Source organism: Lepidothrix coronata, unplaced genomic scaffold (assembly GCF_001604755.1).
Source record: "Lepidothrix coronata isolate B3197 unplaced genomic scaffold, Lepidothrix_coronata-1.0 Scaffold26, whole genome shotgun sequence".
NCBI classification, from domain to species: domain Eukaryota; kingdom Metazoa; phylum Chordata; class Aves; order Passeriformes; family Pipridae; genus Lepidothrix; species Lepidothrix coronata.
In genome coordinates this window covers 2023589-2045741 of record NW_016690206.1, presented here as the reverse complement: position 1 = coordinate 2045741, position 22153 = coordinate 2023589, and the positions used below count along the sequence as shown (strand labels likewise).

At 36.8% G+C, this 22153-nt stretch overlaps 1 protein-coding gene across 1 annotated transcript in view; it reads left to right on the top strand.

The window, feature by feature from the left end:
- Window positions 1-22153, top strand: part of CDH12 (cadherin 12) — a 529677-nt gene that overhangs the window by 473242 nt on the left and 34282 nt on the right. Inside the window, exons 8-9 of the mRNA XM_017809416.1 lie at window positions 8956-9143; window positions 18854-19107. Coding sequence (XP_017664905.1) covers window positions 8956-9143; window positions 18854-19107 — 442 coding nt within the window. The remainder of the gene's footprint in view (window positions 1-8955; window positions 9144-18853; window positions 19108-22153) is intronic.

The following is a 22153-nucleotide window of genomic DNA, read 5'->3' as shown; positions in this document are numbered from 1 at the left end:
GTGTTAGAACAGTCACCAACACCATGTAAAGCTTTGTCAGAGAAATTCAGGGCATTTGGAGAAATTAATACAGATCAGGAACTATTTTCTACAGTCACTTTCAATGCAATTGACCTATTTTAGTGTGGGTAAAAGAGTTTAGTAACATGGAAATAGGCCATTCTATACTGGCTAACTTCTGGGACAGAGTACAGCTGGAACATGATTTTTTTTGTACAGTTTTAGTTTATTTGAGCCTATGCTTCACAATCCAGGCCATGCAGCCCACCTAGGGTCACAGCACCCCACAGTTAAGTAGGCTTCTGTCACTATTTGTGTGTGTGTAACATAAAGGGGTTAACATTAAATTTAACACCTATAAAATTTATATTTACACTTATGCCAACTTTCTCTTATTTTTTTCCTTATTGCTTTCCACATCAGAATTCTTCACACACTTTTAGTAAGAAGCAATTTTCCCCCAAAGGCGGATGTAGCCTTAGTAAAAGCTCCTTAGAAAGTTCTTTTCTTTTTGGTAGCTGTCACTGTTGCATGATTTTAATCATAAAGCATCTTGAAGAGTGAAACATTTTATTCAGACTGAACAATGACACAATTGCCAACTAAAGCATAATATTTGGAAGAAAACAGAAATAAACTGGAGGGAGAAATATTCAATCACCATAGATTCTCGAAACGCTAACTGTTTAGTAAATTTTATGTCTGCTACACTTGTATTGCTTTTTAACTCTCTAAAGAATGCAAAACTAGCAAAGGCTACCTAAAGACTTTTTGGAGTACAGACTGAATGAAGTAAAACACTTGTTTAAACATCTAAACTGAGAGAGACTGAACCCTTAGCTGCAAAGTAGCACATAAAACCAAACATAGCTATTTCCTGATACTACATCATAGCCAATGAAAAATATAGGTAATTTCTATTGATGTAAAATGCAATGCTCTGATTGTACTGTTAAGCAATAGTTCGAGAAATACAAATGACCACAATAGTGACTAGAAGTCAAATGTTATCTGTTGGTCATAAAATTCTGTTGTTAGTCTATACTTATCAAATTCATTTCCCTCCTATCATCATCTTTAAGTGGTAATTGATCATTAACATAAAGATTTATAGGTAAATTATTTTTGAACATATCATTATCATCATAGTAGATCATTATTATTAATAATTGTATTTTACATCTGCTACCTTCTGTAGAGAAGGTGTAAATAAATGTGGTTTATAGAAATTCAACAACCTTTAACAGGAATCATGTCATTCATTCCACTATGATGTGTCTTCTGTGGGGAGTGGTGAAGAAATTAGTCATTCAAAACACAGAGAGTATTTAGATCAGATGCATGAAATTATCCACAGTAACCTTGGGATGTCTTGAAAGCCCCATGCATCTCCGCCTACTCTCTGATATTGAAAAGTAGCTAGGGCTACAGATTTAACAGCATGGGGTTGCCTTGCAATGCTTTGAGAATTGTTTCCAAAGTGACTCTGACTATAGTGTCACTTGCTGCATCACTATCAGTTCTGGCAGCATCTGCCTTTTTCACTGAGGCCTTCCATTCAAGTAAGAAATCAATATATTCTTTCTGCTTCTAGCTGTGGTGGGCTTGTTTTCTGAAAATTTAGAGGCTACAGGGCAGCATAAAGTGAAACAGACCATATGTAATTATTTAATTATAATCACAATAGTTTAGGCTCACGATTTTCAAAAATACCTAAGAACCACACTTCTATTCAGATTTTCAGGAGCACTCCACTTCTTGTAAAAGCATTAAATGAGATGCCCAAGTGCTTGCAACAATCGAAATGTTTCTAATGACTTTAAAATAGGAGCTAAGTTGAAGATACCAAGCAGTTTGAAACTGTCTTCTCTGAGTACAAAACATACTTTTAGTTGAATTTTTGCATAAATAAAGCTATAAAAATAAAATGAAAATAACAGAAATATTCTAGAGGACCTGTCTCAAGTTTTTTCTGGAATTCATGACAATTATTTTGTTCTCAGTGGCTTCCACAGAAAATTTGTTGGTTTTGTAAATGTGATTGCCAATGCTCTCAAGAGAAGGATCTAGAATTAAGCACTCACTACTTTTACATTTCATTGCAAAAGAAGCAGTATTTATACAGAGAGTTCACCTTTAAACACATAAATTGGAAGACATAAACATCACTTGTGATAAATCGATCATACTTGCTGTAAAGTATAAGAGATTATAAATGAAAAATGTTCACTTGCCATCCTATTGTATCACTATTTTTCTTATATCACAGATTAAACCACAAGTTTTTAAGGAAACTGCAGACAGTAACCCAAAACTTCAAACAAACTATAGTAAACAATTATGAACTTGTACTGAATGATTAACAGTTGTATCTTTAAAAGTAATAATTTTCTGCCTCAGCCTGTGCCAACATGGTGAAGAAAAGTAATACATAGTTCAGGCAAAAGCATTTGTATGTACCCAATAAGTATGTGAAAATCAGAGCTACACAAGGAGTTTTTTGAATAATACTGATGTTGAGACTGCTTTGTTTAGGTGATTTTAGGGTTGCAACTGAGGTGTGACTTGGAGGACTAAAGATAGGAACCTAATTTCCTTAGTCGATGGACAGAAAAATGATTCTTCCAATACAGATGATTTAGAGTACCTAGCTTAGATCCTAAAGTAAATGGTTTGACCATATTCTTAAGGGTGAATGAATTATTGTAGTAAAAGTGTGTTATTATATTTTGTGCCAGAGTGATAAAGAAAATATTAAAAGGCTCCCACGAGATATCTCTGAAGCAGAGCATTACAAAATCCGTGTCCCTTTCCTGACAATATACTTTTTATCATGTTAATGTTTCACATATGTCATGCAATTTAACTTTGATAGAGGGAATAAGTCTATTGATTTACTTCATGGTGATGGTGTGATCACCAGAATATTACCAACAGACCTAACTGATAAATCCAAATTATATGCTGCCTGGAATTCTGAAAAAAGAAAGACATTTTCTCCTGAAAATATTTTCTATCTGTAAGGCATGCTACACCTTGGTAATTCTTCATAACCACTATATAACTTACATAAAACCCAATTGATTAAAGCTTTTAGATTATACCCCAAAAAAATTATTTCTCTCGCTGTACTTTGGAGGTTTTTTTATTTGGTAATAAGTTCTTAATCACTAGACTGGATATTAGCAGAATTTATTGGTCACAATATGTAATGAAGCTGATCATGTGGAACTGGTTTTCCACATAAGCCCTCAGAAATACAGGAAGCACACTATCTAACACATGAATGCATTGAAAAAGGTAGACTTCACAAAAACAGCAAGTGATAATGTTGAGATCTCTCCTATACAATAATAATAACATGATTAAAGCAGTTACTCAGGAACTTGATTTGTTGTCCTCAGCCAGTAGGAATTCAATTCCATGTCATCTAGAAGAAACCCTTAATTATGAACTCAAGGAATTTCTAGAAATTATTTCTTCCCCACTTGGTAAAACTGTGGTACCATAAAAGAAAATTTAAGATCTTCAAAAAAGATTAAGTTTTATTCTTGCATCAGTATTAGGACACAAAAATCTGAGGGTCCATGGCTCCAAACAACTGTTTCTATAATTATTTCTACATTATGCTGTTAAATAGAATCTCCTTTATTGTATTTGCAACAACTAGCACACTTTGGAGACAGAAGCTGTGGACTTGAATATCTTGAGCTGAGGAACTGGTATTTCCAATTTCCTGAATCCTTGCTCCAAAAAGTGGGATATTAGTTTCTGTAGAACTAGTCTCTGACATGCAATGGGGAGGTTTATTTTTAGAAAGCTTTGTGACAACAGCTTATCAGTAGAAAAAAATAGCAAATGAAATTTTTCAGTATACAAAAATTATACCATTATGATGGACATTATTTTTTGCTTTAGGGAAAGAAGAAAGAGGATAGCCTCAAAAGCATGGTCTGCTAGCTCAACTCAGGGGCTGATAGAGTCCTGACTCAGTAACAGCCATCTCTGGGGAAGCTCCATCATGTGGATTATCCTACACTAGGGTAGGATCAAACTCAAAAAGGGTTTTGCTTCTGCTCATTTTCCCTTGAAGAACTGGGAACCATTGGACATCCATGATCTCTGCAGTCTTGGGAGATGTACCTTTTTACAGGTGTGGACTTTGGAATCCAGAGCAGAGAACCAGGATTTTTTAAACATGGTTGTGTTATATCTAATGAGGCCATTAACTCAGAGCAGTGGGTTAGAGGCCATAACTGAAGTTTTACAAGCCTGTCCCACGTCATGCGTGACCTGCATCAGAGCACATGGTGACCAAGCCTGGCCTTGCTCTTCTCTATACAAGGTCCCAATCCTCTGCAGGACCCAGAGCCTCAGCTAGAAGAGGCATGAACATGCTATGCTAAATCATATCTCCCTAGTTTTCGGAGTATACACATCAGATACCAGTAATTATTAGGCTGATTAGCTGTAGCTGATGTAGCAGGTTTAGTATCTTGAATAACTGCTTATATTTACACTATCCTTTACCTATTACACTGTTCTTAAAACACCAGCAAGTAAATATGAACGGTTGTCTTATGTTTCTTTCTAAACAGGCAGAAATCTGTGCCCTTATAACCAGGTCAGGATAAAAACTGAAATGTCTTGATAATTTAAACTAGCAAGAATATTATATTATACATAATCTGTTGGTTTGCTTTGGTTTGTTTTGGTTCATTTTGGTTTGGCTTGATTTTCCTGAGGAAACATTAAAGATTTAGATGAAAGAGAGATAAATTCTTTTATTTCAATGTTTTTTTCCTTTAAGATTCATGGTATCATGATTAACTGCAGTGTGCAACATGGTGACAGATTAGCAAAAACGTTCAAATAGCATTTAGAGCTCTTTGATTGCCATTATGAAGTTAGCTTAAGCCCTTAGATGGTAACCTGGATTATTTCCTAATGATTGTTTTGCTGATGAGAAGTAATGATGGTTTTCATTTGTTATTCTTACCAGAATTGAAAACCTTTTTTGTAAATGATGGTGTACCTGTAAACTGCAAGCATGGAGAGACAAAGAAACCCAAAGCTCCTTCTAAGTAGAAAACAAACAAAAAACCTCCCAACTCTCTTTGTAAGTAAAAATCAAACCCAAGAACAGCTTTTGAGCCTTAAAAACTAAAACTAATCTAATCATGTCAAAGGAACTGTAAATGTGTGCTGCATTTCAGTCAATATGACTGATTACCTGTCACTTACTCAGCTCTGATTTCTTCCCACTGGGCTTTGAAACCATCTTTGTTTCAGAAATTCAGAGGCAGTGCGTATGAATTGTTAGCTCACCTCTGCCTTGGTTTTCTGAATGCTTTTGGGGCTAAGTAATTAGCCCTGTCAGTTATTTCAGCCTAAAAGCTTCAACAGCATCATTGCTCCTTTATTTTTATCATCCTCTTTGATGCTTCTCAACATGAAACAAAAGATCTTGACCAGGGAATATTCATTGCTACCGGCTTTCCTATATGTAAAAATATTCTGACTAGCATGCAATATATGTGACTAAAATCAGCAAAAGGAGAGCTAGTTGCAGAGTCCAGTTTTGTACTGCAGTTTGAGGAAAATAAGGGCTTGCTCCTTTGGTACCTTTCATATCACTCATCTCTTACCAAAAAAAAAGGACCAAACTTAGAAAATGCATTTAAAAGAGATTTATACAAGTAGAAGAAAGATTTTTGTTGGCAGAGAAGTCACATGAGACAATCAACAAAATTTGACAGAACTGTTTGAGCAGCATAACCTGCTGCTGTATAAGTTTGTCAGAGCTGCTTGTTCCATCATTCCTGGAAGCTGAAGAGAACAAGGTTTTCAGGACCTTCGGGAGTAAAAAGCTATTACTCAGGCTGTTTCAATATACCTCTATAGCAAATGGAGGTAGTAGTGTATACAGGCAAAATGGACAATAAAAACTGAATAATGCTGAACTGTCACAGCATGTCCACAGCAAGAAGTAATGTCTTCTGGAAACAGAAAAATAAAAATCTGCAAAACTGTCTTTCTGTCTGATTTCATGTACCACATGTATTGATCATTTCAAATGTCCTCTGTACAGAGACCAAGCCTGCCTGAGTTCAATAAGTGTTTGTACAATGCTCTCAGGTACATGGTGTGATCTTTGGTGAGTCCTGCACAGGGCCAGGAGTTTCACTTGATGATCCCGATGGGTGTCTTTCAACTCAGCGTACTCTGTGATCCTACTATTTGGGGAAGGGAAGAGTGGGAAGGAGGTTTTCATGCTATATATTATATTCTCTTGAAGTTTTTCCCTGAGCTGGCAGCACTATACATTATTTGTTTTCATTTATTTTATTCTGAAAGTATGTTGTCACAGTAGCTCCATTAGCAGCTTCCATATGTTGTGAATATTACAGGAGGACAATGGCAGTGTAATTACATACTACATCTTCAGAAATGTGACTCTTGCAGAGTTGAAGACTACTTCAGAGTTTCAAATTAATCTTAATGACCTCATTTTATTGCTGCTGAATTTCTGGAAATTATGAAATGCCAAATGCCACTGAAAATAACTGATAAAAGCCTAAACAATCTGAAATGAATAATGTAGTCTTTCCTTGATTTCATCTAAGTCCCACACACTTTATAGCCAGTTACAATATTTTATAGAGAAATGTTTGTTTTAATGAATCTGAGGGCTTTTCAAATCGCTAAGAATAGATCAATTAGATAAAGATGGAAAAATCCATTATCATATGCTCCTGCATTTCACATTCACCAAAACTGTGGCTGTATACAGCAAATGTAAGCAATGATTTTCGCTGTCCAATATAAATGGCTGCAAAAGACATGGTCATCAGGGCTAGAATTATGTGGAGAAAAATATAAGATTCAACTGTAGGCAAAGGCTTTTTGGGTCTCTTTTCATCTACCTTTTCTGCATAACTGGTAGAGCAGAGACCCAGTAATACACGTATTTGTAAGTGACAATAAATAATAGGAGAATTTGTGATTGTCTCATGAATACCATGTTAAAATTTTATTCTTTACTGAATGTTTTTTATTGAAGTACAACTAAGAGATAACTGAGACCATCTTGTCATGATACTATTTTGCATCACAATACTCCTTTCCTGATGTTAAAACAACACTAAGAAGTAGAGTTTCTTTTAGTACATTCCCTCGACAAAAGAAGGACAAAAGGTTTCTTTAGTATATTCCCTTGGAAAAAAAGTAGTGAAATGATAATTGCACAATCTTTAGCAGCTCAGTTAATGGGTAATACAAAGCTATACATGGCGATGTCCAAACATGAATGCTGACACAAGCCACCTTTACTTACAGGGATTCTCTCTAACACACAAAGCAAATTTTGCCTTCTGGTATACTTTGCATACTGATGGGCAGAGGGAGGAAGCAGACAAAAGAGGTTTTTTTAGAGGAAATCAAACAGACAATTATATAGGTACCACAGCACAAACTACTAGCTCACAAAAGAGTAGGTTTGCTCCTAATCCAGCAGTGCAAATGTCATTTTTTTCCTCACCTGGAAATATTGTAAAGCTGAAAAAGCTGACACAGTGTGCATTGTAAGGAGATGACAGGGAACAGCGTCTACTGTTTAATTCAGTGGCTGGATGTGAAAGTCATCTATCCTGCTGATACATAATATACAACTTCTCAGAGCCTCATTTTGTGATGTGTGACTGAACCACTGCCGGGCAGAAATCTCTCAGACATCCCTCTAATATGCCTCCCACTAGTCACAGCTGCGTGCCCTGCTATGCTGTTGAAAAAGAGGTGTAAATTTCCTCCGACGTGTTCACGTGTAGAGGAACTGATCAGGCCAGTGCTGATGTTTTCTGAAGGGATTGCTCTGTGAGAGCTGCGGACCATTGACCCAGGAAAACCAAATGATGGGGCTAGGTTTGTTGAGAGCCAGGATGAAGTGAATCAAACATCCTGGGCTCCAAATCAGCTTCAAGAGTTGTTGGTAGCAAAGGATGCTGCATGAAGAAAGGTGAGCTGCCTGCCCACTGTAAATACTGGTCATGGTGGTGTTCACTGGCAGCTGTGCGGAGTATCAACTCCTGTGAGAGGTGCAGCTCAGCAAGGAAGACAGACACTTTGGGAGCAGTGAAATAAGTCAGGGCACCATGTTATAAACCTGGCCTGCTGCTACTGCTGTTGCTAAAGTCAAGGCTGCCTCAAACTGCTTTGGACTTTTTCTTTTATCTCTTTGAACTCCGATGTCTAGCGTTTTTCAATGTAGCTTTTTCCCTGAATGAAACCATTTTCCCCTCACATATTGGCAGCAATGCTTATTTTAAAAGTGCATAATTTTGGAGGGGAGGGGGAGAGTTTTAAATTTTTTATTACCGCTAGTAGTAAATAATCTGAAAATAACAGCATTCAAAGCTAAAAATTAATGTTTAGCTAGAAAATTTTAGTAAGAGCACCCTCTGGTGGCTCTAGTATAAACAATACTCATTAAGTTTTCTCCCCAAGGAGTTTAACATATATTTATAATACTGACTTCTAAAGAAATGGGTGGAAACCCTTTTTCCACTGAATTTTTCCTTTCAACTGCTATGAAATCCATAGATATATTTGCTCCAAAAAAAATTAGAAGGAGGAAAATGCCTACAAACATGTACTGTCTACAGTTTAATTCAAAATAGTCATCCAAACATACAAAATTAAAGATAGAAAAATAGATATATATCTGAAGATATAGATATGCTAAGGCCTTTAAAGTTGCATTGGATAAAACCTAGAAACTAGGGGAAATCAATGGGTAAAACAAACGTATATTTTTCTAATCCTTTGTTGTTTTGATCTCCTAATTTTAATCAGATTATTTAAGTCTTTTTATTTTGCCCAGGTTCCATGACTTTAATCAGAAATACTGTGTTAATTATCAAGAAATCCCAAGAATGACTGTCTTCCACTTTATCACAGGTATCTTCCATTTAAAAGTACCTGAGTCCTCTCATGTTGGTTCTGCTATTGGACGGATCAGAGCTGTGGACCCTGATTTTGGGAAAAATGCTGAAATAGAGTACAACATAGTTCCAGGAGATGGAGGAAACTTGTTTGACATCACAACAGATGAGAACACCCAGGAAGGAGTCATTAAACTGAAAAAGGTATGTGGCACCAATGGGTGGATGTGCCTATGGCTCAAATGAGAAATTAGGTAAGAGAATTAAACAATAAACAACTTTACCTTATCAGTAACACAGAGTAGTTTGCCTCTGTATTAGAATGTGTGATTGTGGTCATTATCTTAAAAGGCATTGAAGTTTAGTCTTTCATTTCACATAGGTGTGACTTTTCATAAATAATGTTATGGCAAAGAAGTAATTCTTATCTCCGTCTAGAAAGTATAATTTCTCTTATGGGAAGTTTTCCACCTAAAATCATACAAAAAATGTTGCAGAGCATGGAATGAAAGAGCTATATTTTATGCTTGAGATAATGTACTTCATTATGACTTATAAGCATTTTATTTTGAGAATTTTGACTTTGTTATTTAAATAATGAGTCCATTGTACAGTAATGTGGTGAACACAATTTTTATTCAGGGTAGAGGAGTCCCAAATTGTTGCAAATTGCTATGTGCTGCTTCCAGTCTCATAACTGTGTCCCAAATAACTGGTTATCAGATATTCATGCAGGGCAACACACTGCATCTCAGCTGTTGATGTTGCTTTAGTGTACTAGAAAAAGTTCAAGATTACTGAATCTATGAATTTCAAAGATGGAAAAGATGTGTGTCATTCAGAATTTAGTGATTAAAACACTCAGTAGGAGAGATACTAAACCAGGAGTGTCACATTCTAACCAGTGGTTGTTTTTTGAGCCCAGGCATACATATACACCAATGATCAACTTGTTCAGTAGAAAGAAATCTGAACCACCAGCTCATTTTGAAAGGCATAGTTATATTTTATAGACAGTTCATGCTTGTAGGTGTAAATTTTGTAAAATGAATGCGACTATGAGTTGAGCACTTCACGAGGGTCTGGGAATGAAAGAGTTCTGGACATGTGTTTTAAAATAAGCTTTAGGAAAATTGAAGCTTTAGTTCCAATAAAATTTAGAATTTTGGTACTTAAATTTCCCTGGTTCTGACCATGGATCTATATTTGCATTATATTCATTCTAATAATGGAAGTCCTGGATTCAGCCTCTTGACCTGGGAAATAGTAAATTATCTGTGGGTACATTAAAGGACAAGATGATGACTTACTCTTCTGCTGGTTTTAATGACATAAAATGAAAGCCACTATACCCACAGGAAGTAATTTGTCAGAGACAAAAACTCTTTGCCCTCTTCATACCCTCTCTTCTATTCAGACTAAAAGTTTGAGTGCACTGTTTCCTCCTAATGTGAATTTTTAGATTTTGTTTCATTTAAAAAAACATTCTGATCACCTTTTTCCCTTTATGCAAGTGACTCAAAAATAGATCCATTTGGAACTGTCAAGCTGAGCAGCTGCATGCCCCTCCATATGCAGTGCCAGTCAGAAATGGCAGTGAGTGGGAACCATTGCAAAATGAATATTTGATCATTAAGAGCAGGTTTTTGATAGAATTTAGTTCTCCCTGGATTAGTCCTAAGCCTCAGCTATGCTGCTTGTTTTTATACATAATAGAATTTTTCCATACTTATGGTTAAGTATATATGTATTTGATACTATAGAGAAAGCATTCAAATTGTCAATGCAGGTTCCAACAACATGCATATATTATTTTTTGCTGACAAAGAGCATAGACATATGAATTTGCCTGATACAATTATTTTAGGACTGTCACAGGCAAAATGCTTGGCCACTTCTGAGACTGCTATATGGGTAATTACATAGTATCTAACTGAACCACTAACTTGAAAAAAATAAAATTAACACAACCAGTTCTGTATCCAGATACTTTAGAGACAGTAACTGTATTTTACTGCATATATTTAGTCTTTTCAATAACAAGATATAGTATAATCTGAAAATTTAGAGCACTTTTACAACAGTAGAACGTTAGTTGATGTTGCCTAACGTAATCTAATCTATCATTAGATCTCTGTCACTGAACAGGAGGGAAAAAAGTATAATCCTAATCCCTTCTTAATCATCATCATAGTGAGCCTAGGGACAGTTGCAATATGTGAAGATCAGGAAATACCAGCTTTGTTCTATGCAGGAGTAAGGAAGATAAACATAACACACAGGTTCTCCAGCAAGGAATGCCTTTATACTGACTCTACATATTGCCTTTCACAAAACTTTTCTCAGGGAAAAGATCCCTTACACTAAACTTTAAATGATCCAAGTGTTTACAATATTTTGGAATCGTCCACTTAAGTTCCTTGTTTGATCCCAGGCTAAACAAGAGCAATCTAGATTCTCAAAGATATTGTTCACTCAGTTGTCTTTTTGTATTCTCTTCACTTGTAGTAATGTAAATGTGTTTTCATGGGTTGCAGTTTTCAGATTTTCAGAAGTACTGGACATTCACAATTCTGTAGACCACTATTAAAATGCATGCTACCTGTACTGTACAGGCCTGCAATAGCACTATTCATTTGCCTGCAGAGAAGCAATTTTACATTGCATGATGCTCAGAACACTGATTTGATCTGTGGGATTATGCAATTACATAAGTTAGGTATTCATATAAGTCCTCGTTTAAATAAAATGAAAGCTGGTGAATGAGTGCGACCAACACATTCAATTATTAATTATATTAATTCAAATATGAGTTATCAATAATAAACAGTCAAAGCCACTAATAAAAAATGCTTTAAAAACTGGTTTGCACTTTACTCTGTGTCGTAGCATATTCTGATGTTGTAAGTTATTCAGTTATTCAGCAGTTATTCAGTGCTGAGCCATTTCCAAACCATTTAAAAAGTTTGATTTTAATTTCCCTGAAAAATTTTTTGCAACCAGAAAATGTCAGTTACTGCATAGACGCTTTTTTGGGTTTTGTTATGCAAAAAAAATGGAGAGATTTCTATATCAAAATTGAGAAAAATGAAGCCTTTCTGGACTACATTTATTTTGTGTGGAAAATATATTTGATGATAAAAAAATTGCACAGGCTAAACTGTTCTTTTCAGCACGCTAAATGTGTTGGCAGAGGCAAAAGGCCATTCTCTGCTTCTAGGATGCTAAATGGGCACAAAAAGCTACAGCTGGACAAGTTGCAGATCTTAAATCATCTGTTTTGGTTGCTCATTTATTTGTATGGTATGATCTAATATAAGTTTCGCTACTACTACTGTTGTGTTAATTACATACATTAGGAATGAAATAGCTTTTTTTATATTCTGCTACATAAATGATCCAAATGCCATTTAGCTCCACTGTGTGGTTAGTACTGTAATAGTTTCCTCTTTAAAAATGAAAAAAATAAAGGAAAAAAGAGGAGTAAATGCTTGGCTTTAGGATAGTGCTGTATACAGTTCTCTTTAAGAGTAAGAAATATTACTATATTAGGAACAGAATTACAATTTCATACCTTGTGTAGTGCAGTTTAATACAATGCTTATTACATTTGATATTTATGTAATATCTGCCATCCTATCTGAATGCTTCAGCAAACTACAGTGAGTGTAAGCTACCAGAAGCAAGGTGAGAGAAGAGATCATCTCCATCATCTTCATAACAGAGCATAGTGGCCTCAGTTGCGTTCAGTCCTAGGCAAGCTCCAGATTTTGAAATTTTTAATCACAGGCAAAACAGTAAAGGACAATAGGAGGGTCCAAATTTCACTGAACAGTTGGTACTATATTTATGAAACTAAGGATGAGTTTATACAATAGGCCTATTGTGCACAGAAGCTTTTGAATTAGCTCAGCATGAGCTAATCAAGAAACTGAGTAGGGTTCAAGCACTGAACTTGCTCTACTTCAAGACATCACTTTACTAATTTGTGCAGTGTGTCATTAAAACACAGTAAAAAAAAAAAAAATATATATTTTTAGGCTTCACCTGGTACTACACTGCTCCACTATACTGCATGAACTTCTCCACATGGCCCAATGGAAGCTCAGGGAACATCTACATCTTACTTTTTTGTACATTGTGCATCACTACTAACTGAACAGGTGAAAAAGCTGTAGCCATGAAATCACAGCATGTCATAGCTACTACAGAAAGAGTAGCTTTAGTGATGATAAATCACAGAAACTGTGGGGAAGATGAACATAACCAGTAGCTGCAGGGAAGTATTTGGAGTGTGTGCTTCCTTGTACCTTCAGGAGCAACTTTTTAAGAAGCTTTTAATTGCAGTCAGCATTGGCTGCTGGCTAAACTGAGTTGTCTTGCTCATGGGACAGTGCATGTATGTAGCACTGGGGCATTGCTATAATGTAAGAGCAGTCTGATAGCACCTGTACAACACAACAGTGAGCATAAGGCAGACTCCCGGTGTCCTTCAGTGAGAACTGCATTAGAGCTACTACTTGCTTTACTACCAAAACTGTACTGATTGCTCATCCCTCACCACCTCTTCTTTTGCCAGAGACAGGGAATTCCCTCCGCAGCTGTGCGCATAGGAACTGTCTGCCTGTAATCATAACTCATAAGTTTGTGTGAGTAGGAATTGTAGTTTTGCATTTTGAGGAGGAAGAGCAGGCATAGTAAGTCCTTCAGTACAGGCAGAAAATGGTGAACTGTGTGCAGACACAACCACAAAGAGCACAGCACTCAAAGAAGAATGTCAGGAGGAGCACGGAAGAGGAGATCTTCAGTCTCTGTGGACTGCAGATAGAGCTGTTGGGTTTGTATTTCCCTAGAGCAGGGAAAGGCACCTTTGGAAACAGGTGAGGTGCTTGAAAGCAGCAAACAAAACCCCTGACACTGGTCACCCCTTCCCCTTCTCCAGATACAGAGCACACATGTATTTTGCTCACTTCAAATCTTGAAATACTCTTGAAATACTTTCAAATCTTGAAATACTCCCTTCGGATTTGATCTTTGTGAATCAGAACAAACTGATGGGATAGTTCTTTTCCCACCCTTGTCATGCTTGTCATCAGAATTCATTATATCTTTCACAGCTTTTTTTCTTTTTTTTCTTTCAGTTCTTTAATTCTCTCTCTCTTTCTATCTATCTATCTATCGTCTATCTATCTATCTATCTATCTAATAAAAAATTTCAGATACAGATGCATCTATATAGCAGCATTTCTTAACTTCTGCCCTGAATTTGGAAATCAGCAACATTTAAAAATGTTTGTTTCTAACACAGAGCTAATTTTATGCTCTCCTAGTCATACTAAATAAGTCCATTTGTGGTACTTCCAGAGTTGCAAGGTAAGGTGATTTGTCATTATGTGTTATTTGATTCTTGGATTTGTAGAATGCCTTTGCTGTGCACAGATGTGTATATGCTGATAGTGCTTTACTAGGCAATTTTAAGAGCAGCTTGTAACTGCAACATAGGAAAAGGCAAATGACAACAAGTTTGGGGGGTCAAATACATCTATTCTGTCACTGGTACTTAGAATATCAATTAGAAATACTCCTTTGATTATTGAATAGTTCACTGTTAATAGGACTGCCTTAATATTAGCATGAATTCTCTTTACTGTGGAAAAAAACTTTTACAAAATAAAAGCCTTACTAAAACTTACTTTTTACATGAAATTACATTATTATAATATTATTATATTATACAATATATTATATATTATATTATATATAATATATTATATATATTATGTTATGTTATATTATATATAAAATTATTCCATAGAGGGAGTAAACATTTCAATAGGTTAATTTATAAAAACAATCTATGAAGTCATTCCATTAAAATCTGATTAATTCAAAGATATTTTAATAACCTTACAGGTTTGGGTTTTTTGGTAAGATTCAATCATTCTCCTATGTTTTTACCCTTACCAGAATTCCGCATTTTAAATACAAATGGTACTGAGCCCTCTCAGACATTTATTATGTAACAGGAAAGCACTTGTTTGTTTTTTCTGGGATTTTGTTTGTTTGTTTGTTCGTTTTCTTTAATGCAGCCAAAATATTGTGTGAACAATATTTTCACTCATTTCCTTGACAGATTTTAGTGGTATCTACTGAAAAAATAAACATAATAAACTGCTTTTTTAACATCTTTAAAAACAAAAATCTGAACAGTTTTGCCTGAGAGTAAGGAAGAAATTCGGTTCTTCTATTTTCAGGCAGACTCTGGACATATCAGACAAATGTTAAAATTTGAGACTGTCAGTGCCATCTCTAAGGTTCAACTGTGCAAATTTGGGAAGACCAGAACTGATCAATAAATTGCATCAGGGACTCCTCATAAACACAAGATATTAAAACCATATTCTTTTGTTGCATGATATCACAGAATTACAGAATTAACTAGGCTGGATAAGACCTCTGAGATCATCCAGTCCAACCTTTGACCCAATACCACCTTGTCGACTAGACCATGGCACTAAGTGCCACATCCAATCTCTTCCTAAATACCTCTGGGGATGATGACTCCATCACCTCCCTGGGCCGCCCATTCCAATGTTTGATCACTTTCTCTGTAAAGAATTTCTTCCTAATATCCAACCTAAACCTCCCCACGCAGAGCTTAAGACCATGCCCTCTTGTCTTACTGATAGCTGCCTGGGAGAAAAGACCGATGCCCACCTGGCTACAACCTCTTTTCGGGTAGTTGTAGAGAGTGATGAGGTCTCCCCTGAGCCTCCTCTTTTCCAGGCTTAACAACCCCAGCTCCCCCAACCTCTCCTTATAGGACTTGTGCTCGAGTCCCTTCACCAGCCCCATTGCCCTTCTTTGGACACTTTCCAGCACCTCAGTGTCCTTCCTTAACTTAGGGGCCCAGAACTGGACACAGCACTCAAAGTGTGGTCTCACCATTTCCGAGTACAGGGGAAGAATCACTTCCCTGGTCCTGTTGGCCACACTGTTCCTTATCCAGGCCAGGATATCACTGGCCTTCTTGGCCGCCTGGGCACACTGCTGGCTCATGTTCAGCTTCCTGTCAATCAGAACGCCCAGGTCCCTTTCTGTCTGGCTGCTCTCCAGCCACTCTGTGCCCAGCTTGTAGCACTGCATGGGGTTGTTGTGACCAAAGTGCAGGACCCGGTACTTGGTCTGGTTAAACATCATACCATTGGATTCTGCCCATCTCTCCAGCTTGTCCAGGTCCTTCTGCAGAGCCCTTCTACCCTCCAGTAGATTGACACTCCCCTCCAGCTTGGTATCATCTGCAAATTTGCTAATGGTACACTCAGTGTTGTACAAAATCTTTTTCTTTTTGAAATTTAGTCCTAGGTTTACTACTTGCAATATTTCTTATCTCTCCACACATTTCAGTTGCAGTTGAGGCTCACTTAGGCTAAAGGCTAAATTCTGCTATTTTGTGGGAATCTGTCACTGATTTCTTCTTCTGATGATGACTCATCATTTTCAGCCTGACTCTTCATATTTTGACTGCCATCTGTGCTTTGCATTGGCTACATATTGCTTAACCTCTAACTATATTTATCATCAGACTTATAGAAGGATAGCAATAGAGGATGAGTAGCTCTGAGGTTACAGTGGGAAAACATTATCGTTTCTTGGGATCACAGTGTCTTTTCAAAAACATACCTTAGTGTTGCCCCATAATGCTGGTGAGTAGAGAAACAATGTAACCACTTTATTTGCTTCCTGGGTACCTGTGCAGTGAAATATGCTGGTCTGAGCATACCAATAGACAGAATTCCTTGAAATCTTACTGCTTTCTGTTCCACTTACATCATGAAAAGTTGCAACTAGGCACTAGCCATGCACCGTGATTTGGTATTCCTGACTTGAAGAGTAATTTGTTGAAAGACAGTCTGCAAGGACTGCATGAATTATGGCTCTTTCCATTAATCCATCTCTCTGCAAATATACTGATGCATAACAGGAGCCAGTCTGAACAGTTTTAACACAATTTTGGGGATATGAAAGACACATACAAGGCATTACATGGTATTACTACCTACATGAGAGCTTAGATTTCTTGCTTTCCCTGTCTTCATCATTTATCTCTAGGTTAACTCCTCATACTTGGACTTTTTCCTCTCCAGATTAGTTCTTTAAACTAAAACAGATTTCTCCTCTTATTATAATTTTTGAAAATATGTGAGCCATTTATATAAATATCTGGAGAAGAGTTGGAGGGAGTTTTTTGTTGGGGGAAAATTTGTTTGGCAATGCATAATGGTGAGCATGAGTAGTATAGAAACTGAAAACACAGTGTAGCAACAATTTGGATAATGGAGCAATGTGTCTATTTGTAGTGAAGACAATAGCTTAGAGTTTTACCACTGGGGCACAAGATCTACCAGACTTAATTTTTTTCTGTTTCTTCTCAGCCTGAGTTTCTTCTTCTTTCTATCAGTCCAGACAGGATGGTGCAACTCATGTTGGCTTTTCTGGGAATTCTGTCTGTAGGAGGATGATTTTGTGTGGTAGTGGATTGCTTTCAAGCCTGATTATTTTTATGGCATTGAGACTTATATGGCTAATTTTATGTCTGAAGCTCAGAAAAGACTGAACATCTAGTCTAGTAAAATTATGAAGTTCTTCATAAGGATTTAAAATAAATATGCTAGCTGTTCAGCTAACGCAAGTCAAGGTAACTCAATTGATTTTAATGGAGATACTTCAATTTATGCTAGTCAGTCATCTGGCCAGTTATGTCCTTTTGTGACAAGGACAGAAAATGGCAGAATTTCAATCTATCCTGGCTGTGACAAAGTACTGGAAACACTGGGCAAAAAAATAGCAGGCATTGAAATATTCTTTTTCATACACGTGAACGTGCTCTCGTTTCCAGAAAGCATATTCTTTCCTGTTAGAAAATTTCCAACTTAACAATTATAGACAGAAACCACTAGGTGCCAGTGTTACACAGACATCAGGAAAAGGCTTTGTTAGAAACATTAAAAACAACAAGAAAGCCCATTCAGCTAAATAAACCCTTTAAATGAAAATAAAGTTTCTGCATCTTTTCAAGTAAATAAGACTGCATTAAGGGTTTTGAGATGATTACTTTTCTAAAACTAAAGGCACTAAATTGATATGCGTTGACAGAAACCCACATCAAAACAACCTGATTGCAGGGTACATTTCCATCAAAAGCTCAGATAAGTACACAAAAGCTGTCATGTCATCTTCAAGACCTCATGATTACACCTACAGTATCATAAGGCAGAGCCAAAGTCTGCATTTTGCAGAGTACATGCAGCTCAAACATATGGTGTGAATAGCAGTTCACTGTTAAGATATTTTACAGGAAAAACTTTGCTCAGATCAAGTTAGAATTCACATTCCAAACCATACTTTAAGTTTGGTTTGACCCATTGTTATATATCAGAGTTTTTATTTGAGCTTATCTCCATCACTGTCATGGTCTTCTGAAAGCTCTTCCTGCTAAAAAAATAGAAGTGTTCTATTTAAGGAGCTGGATCAGCTAGAGATGGCTGATTGCTTGTGCATAGGACTTGTAAATGCAAATCTCTGACTAACCTGCATTCAGCTCATTTGCAAGAGATGAATCTCACTCATTTAACTTCAGACATCTACAGCGTAACTGTTTACATCCATGCCAGTCATCCTGATTTTTTTGGTGTGCAGAAGCAGTCATTTCCTGGCTATGATTCACCTGGAGTATTTCAGAAACCACCTTATCATGAGATGAACTGCAAAACAAACTTAGATGATTGGTTAGCTCAGGAGACGAATTTTACACTAAAAGTATCTTCATTTTTTTCATACTAATACAACAAAAGTAATTTTGCAATGTTTAATTCTTAGTCAAATCTCATGTTTTGCTTTTGTTCTTTCTGCAGCCATTAGACTTCGAAACGAAAAAGGCATACACCTTTAAAGTCGAGGCCTCCAATCTCCATCTTGACCATCGATTTCACTCAGTGGGTCCATTCAAAGATACTGCCACCGTGAAGATAAATGTGTTGGACATGGATGAACCTCCAGTGTTCAGCAAACCTGTCTACACGATGGAGGTCTATGAGGACACACCCGTGGGGACCATCATAGGTGCAGTGACAGCACAAGACCTTGATGCTGGCAGCAGCTCAGTTAGGTAAGAAAGCTTTTCCTCCTTCAGTAACTTTCTGACAGCCCAAAGTGCTACTGACAGTGAGATGTGGTGACAAAGAGCTTAGTAAGAAGATATGAAATATACCAAGTATGTCACTGTAGCAGATAACTGATGCTCTGAAAAATATTGGAAAGAGATGCTCCTTTGGGTGAATTATCTGGAAATATACATTAAGTACTAACAGCTTCTTATCATACTGATCATCGAAGTTACCATACACTGACGTGATTTCAGAGATACTGTGTTCAGACTAAGAAAGGAAAAGCAGAGTGTCTACGTGTCATGACCCACCTGTAGGAGTGTGATGTTCATTATAAGTTGTCATCAGGCTCACACTGGGCACATGTCAGGAAACTCATGTTTTTTTTGTATGGTCAACTTAACTCTGGTGACCAGCCCACTGTTTTAGACTCACAGGGTGTTGGCTAACAAGCACTTAAATTCTTACAATACATTTCCACAAGAGCGGGGGCTAACAAGCCCTTAATTTTGTGCAGTACACTTCAGGAAGTTCTCAACTCCCACAACAAAAGGTTTCTGCCTCAAAAGGTGCTGGCTCACAAGCCACAACACACCTCCACAATCTCCCTGCTCCCACAACAAAGTTCAGAATGGAGTATGGAATAGAATATTATAGCCGTGCTTTGCCCTGGCAAATCAATGGAAGAAAACAAGACAGAAAGGGAGACAGAACAAAGAATATTACTAGTCATTATATTCCACATTGGTTGCGTATGTTGATCCAGAGCCCAGGCAAAAAATGAGAGACAAAGAGACAAAGAGGAAAAAGAGAGCGAGGGGACCCAATCCATGTCCTTTTATGGTTGGATGCCTCTCACATAAAGTAGATGCATGCCTCTCACATAAAGTAGATTTTTCAGCTGTTTTGTTTGTGCGTGTGCAGGCAGCCCTTCTCCAGGAAGTGAGATGGGGCAGGACTAAGCACAAGTCTCAAAGTGGAGCAGGAAGATGGTTCAGCACAGAGTTGCCCCACCTCTGCAGGACCCTTTCCTCCGATCACACCTTTCCTGTAGCAATGCTCAAAGAGTTTGAGACAAAACACACTTAGGTCTGGGTCTTCACAAAAGTGTCTCTGAAGTACAGTAGTGGAAAAGGAGACCGTATGTGCTATACGTGTGTGCTAAAAGGAGACCTCAGTGGGTGACAGTAAAGCACTGCCCCTTTCACAAGAACCACTTACCCCCTACATCTGGCAAAGAACAAATACTTTGATAAATAATTGTCATATATGTCTTGGCTGAGGCTGTGGGGATGTAATTGCTTACCAACATGGCTGTGTTCAGCATAAGTAAACCCTGCCTGGAAAACCTCTCATTTACTGGTATAGCTTATTTTTGTGAAATAAAAGGGTGAGGGGAGCTGTTATATAAATGTAATATATTGATTTTGCTGACCTATTTGCAGACACATTAGAAAGATTAAAGTGAACCAGAGTCACGTACCAATAAGGAAGCTCCTGTGTAAGATGTAGGCAGTCATTACACATATTTCCAGTACCAATTCATGCTGGGCCTACCTGACTTCAGGAAACATTTTTATTCCCAGATAGTCATGAGGTATATTGCAGACATAATGCACGTTATCAATCTTTAAATATTAATATTTATCAAATGCGACTATGGTAGAACAGGAAAACGCCACTAGTGTCTACCAGGTGCCTACATATTCATATATATTTAATTACAAATTGAATTTGGACTTTTTTAATCCATGTTTATTAATTATGTGTATTTTGGCTCACCCGTTATGTTCTCAAAATATAAAATAAATATGCTAGTTGTACTCATATGCAAAAATTTAACATATAACACTGACTTTTTAACTCCTGCTTTGTCAATTCACTGTCAATTTTTGCTTAAAACTATTATTAATTTTGTTTGTTTCACTTTTTTTTATAATAGCATCTTTTATTTTTTTTAATATAGAAACTTATTTATCCATGAATCTGTGACACATTGCTTCCCTGAAAAAGGATCAAAACCTTCACTAACAAAAACTGAAGTGGGAACCTTTTTCCCTGGTGCTAGCCTATGAAAATAGCCCCAGTGAAGTCAATATTCTGTTGAAAACCATACTGTCTTGCAACAAGATAGCAAGCCTTTAATCATTTAGTTGAGCAGTTTTTCATATGACAGCAGAATCATTTGGATGTATAACTACTCCTCAGTGAGGAGTGTTTTTATTTCACAAACCCTCCTAGGAGTCTCAAGTGCTTTTTACTGATTCTACATATCCAACTACACAAGAAAAATAATAGTCTCACGATGATTTATCCATATACTGTGCTCCCTGGAATATTAAGGGATCCATTTTAAAGTGTCCATGTCTACCTTTTTTTAATCCTGAAATCTCTACTTCAGTGTGCAAATGTTCGTCTACAGTTAAAAGATCAGGAATATTATAAAATACCTCTACATTTTTGGCTCAGTGCTCTACTTGCTGACCCCTTACACTGAGAAACTACAGAAGTGCTCCCAGGGTCACCTTTATGAACCAATTAGGCTGGTTCATGCCCACAGAAAAACATGAACTAAGTCCCAGTACTACCAATTTCTCAGACAAATGGGTTCCTACCCAGAAGTAAGCCACATATTGAATTTGGTGGACTTTGTAGGGAGAGATGTTGCTTTAAGGAGAGGGATGTGTTCCAGTATGCCAGTTGACATGCTGAGAAGATTAAATTGGAAACCTCTACATGCAGCTCTCTTCTGACCTTGTAAGACCTCTTATTTCTATGAATTTTTATGTTTCTGAAAAGTCTTCCTTGGCTCTCATTTTTTGATTCATATATTCATAACCATATGATCATAATAATTCACATGATCATAATGATTCGTAATAATATATGTGATTCTCTGTATGCAGCTTGATCTCCAGCTCTTTGAAATTAATGATAAGATTCTTATTAGCTTACTGGAACTCTGACAATGCTCTATGTTCTGGGAAACCCTACTTGTATCTAAACATGGACTAGTCCAAACAGAACAAGAAATTATATGCAATTGTT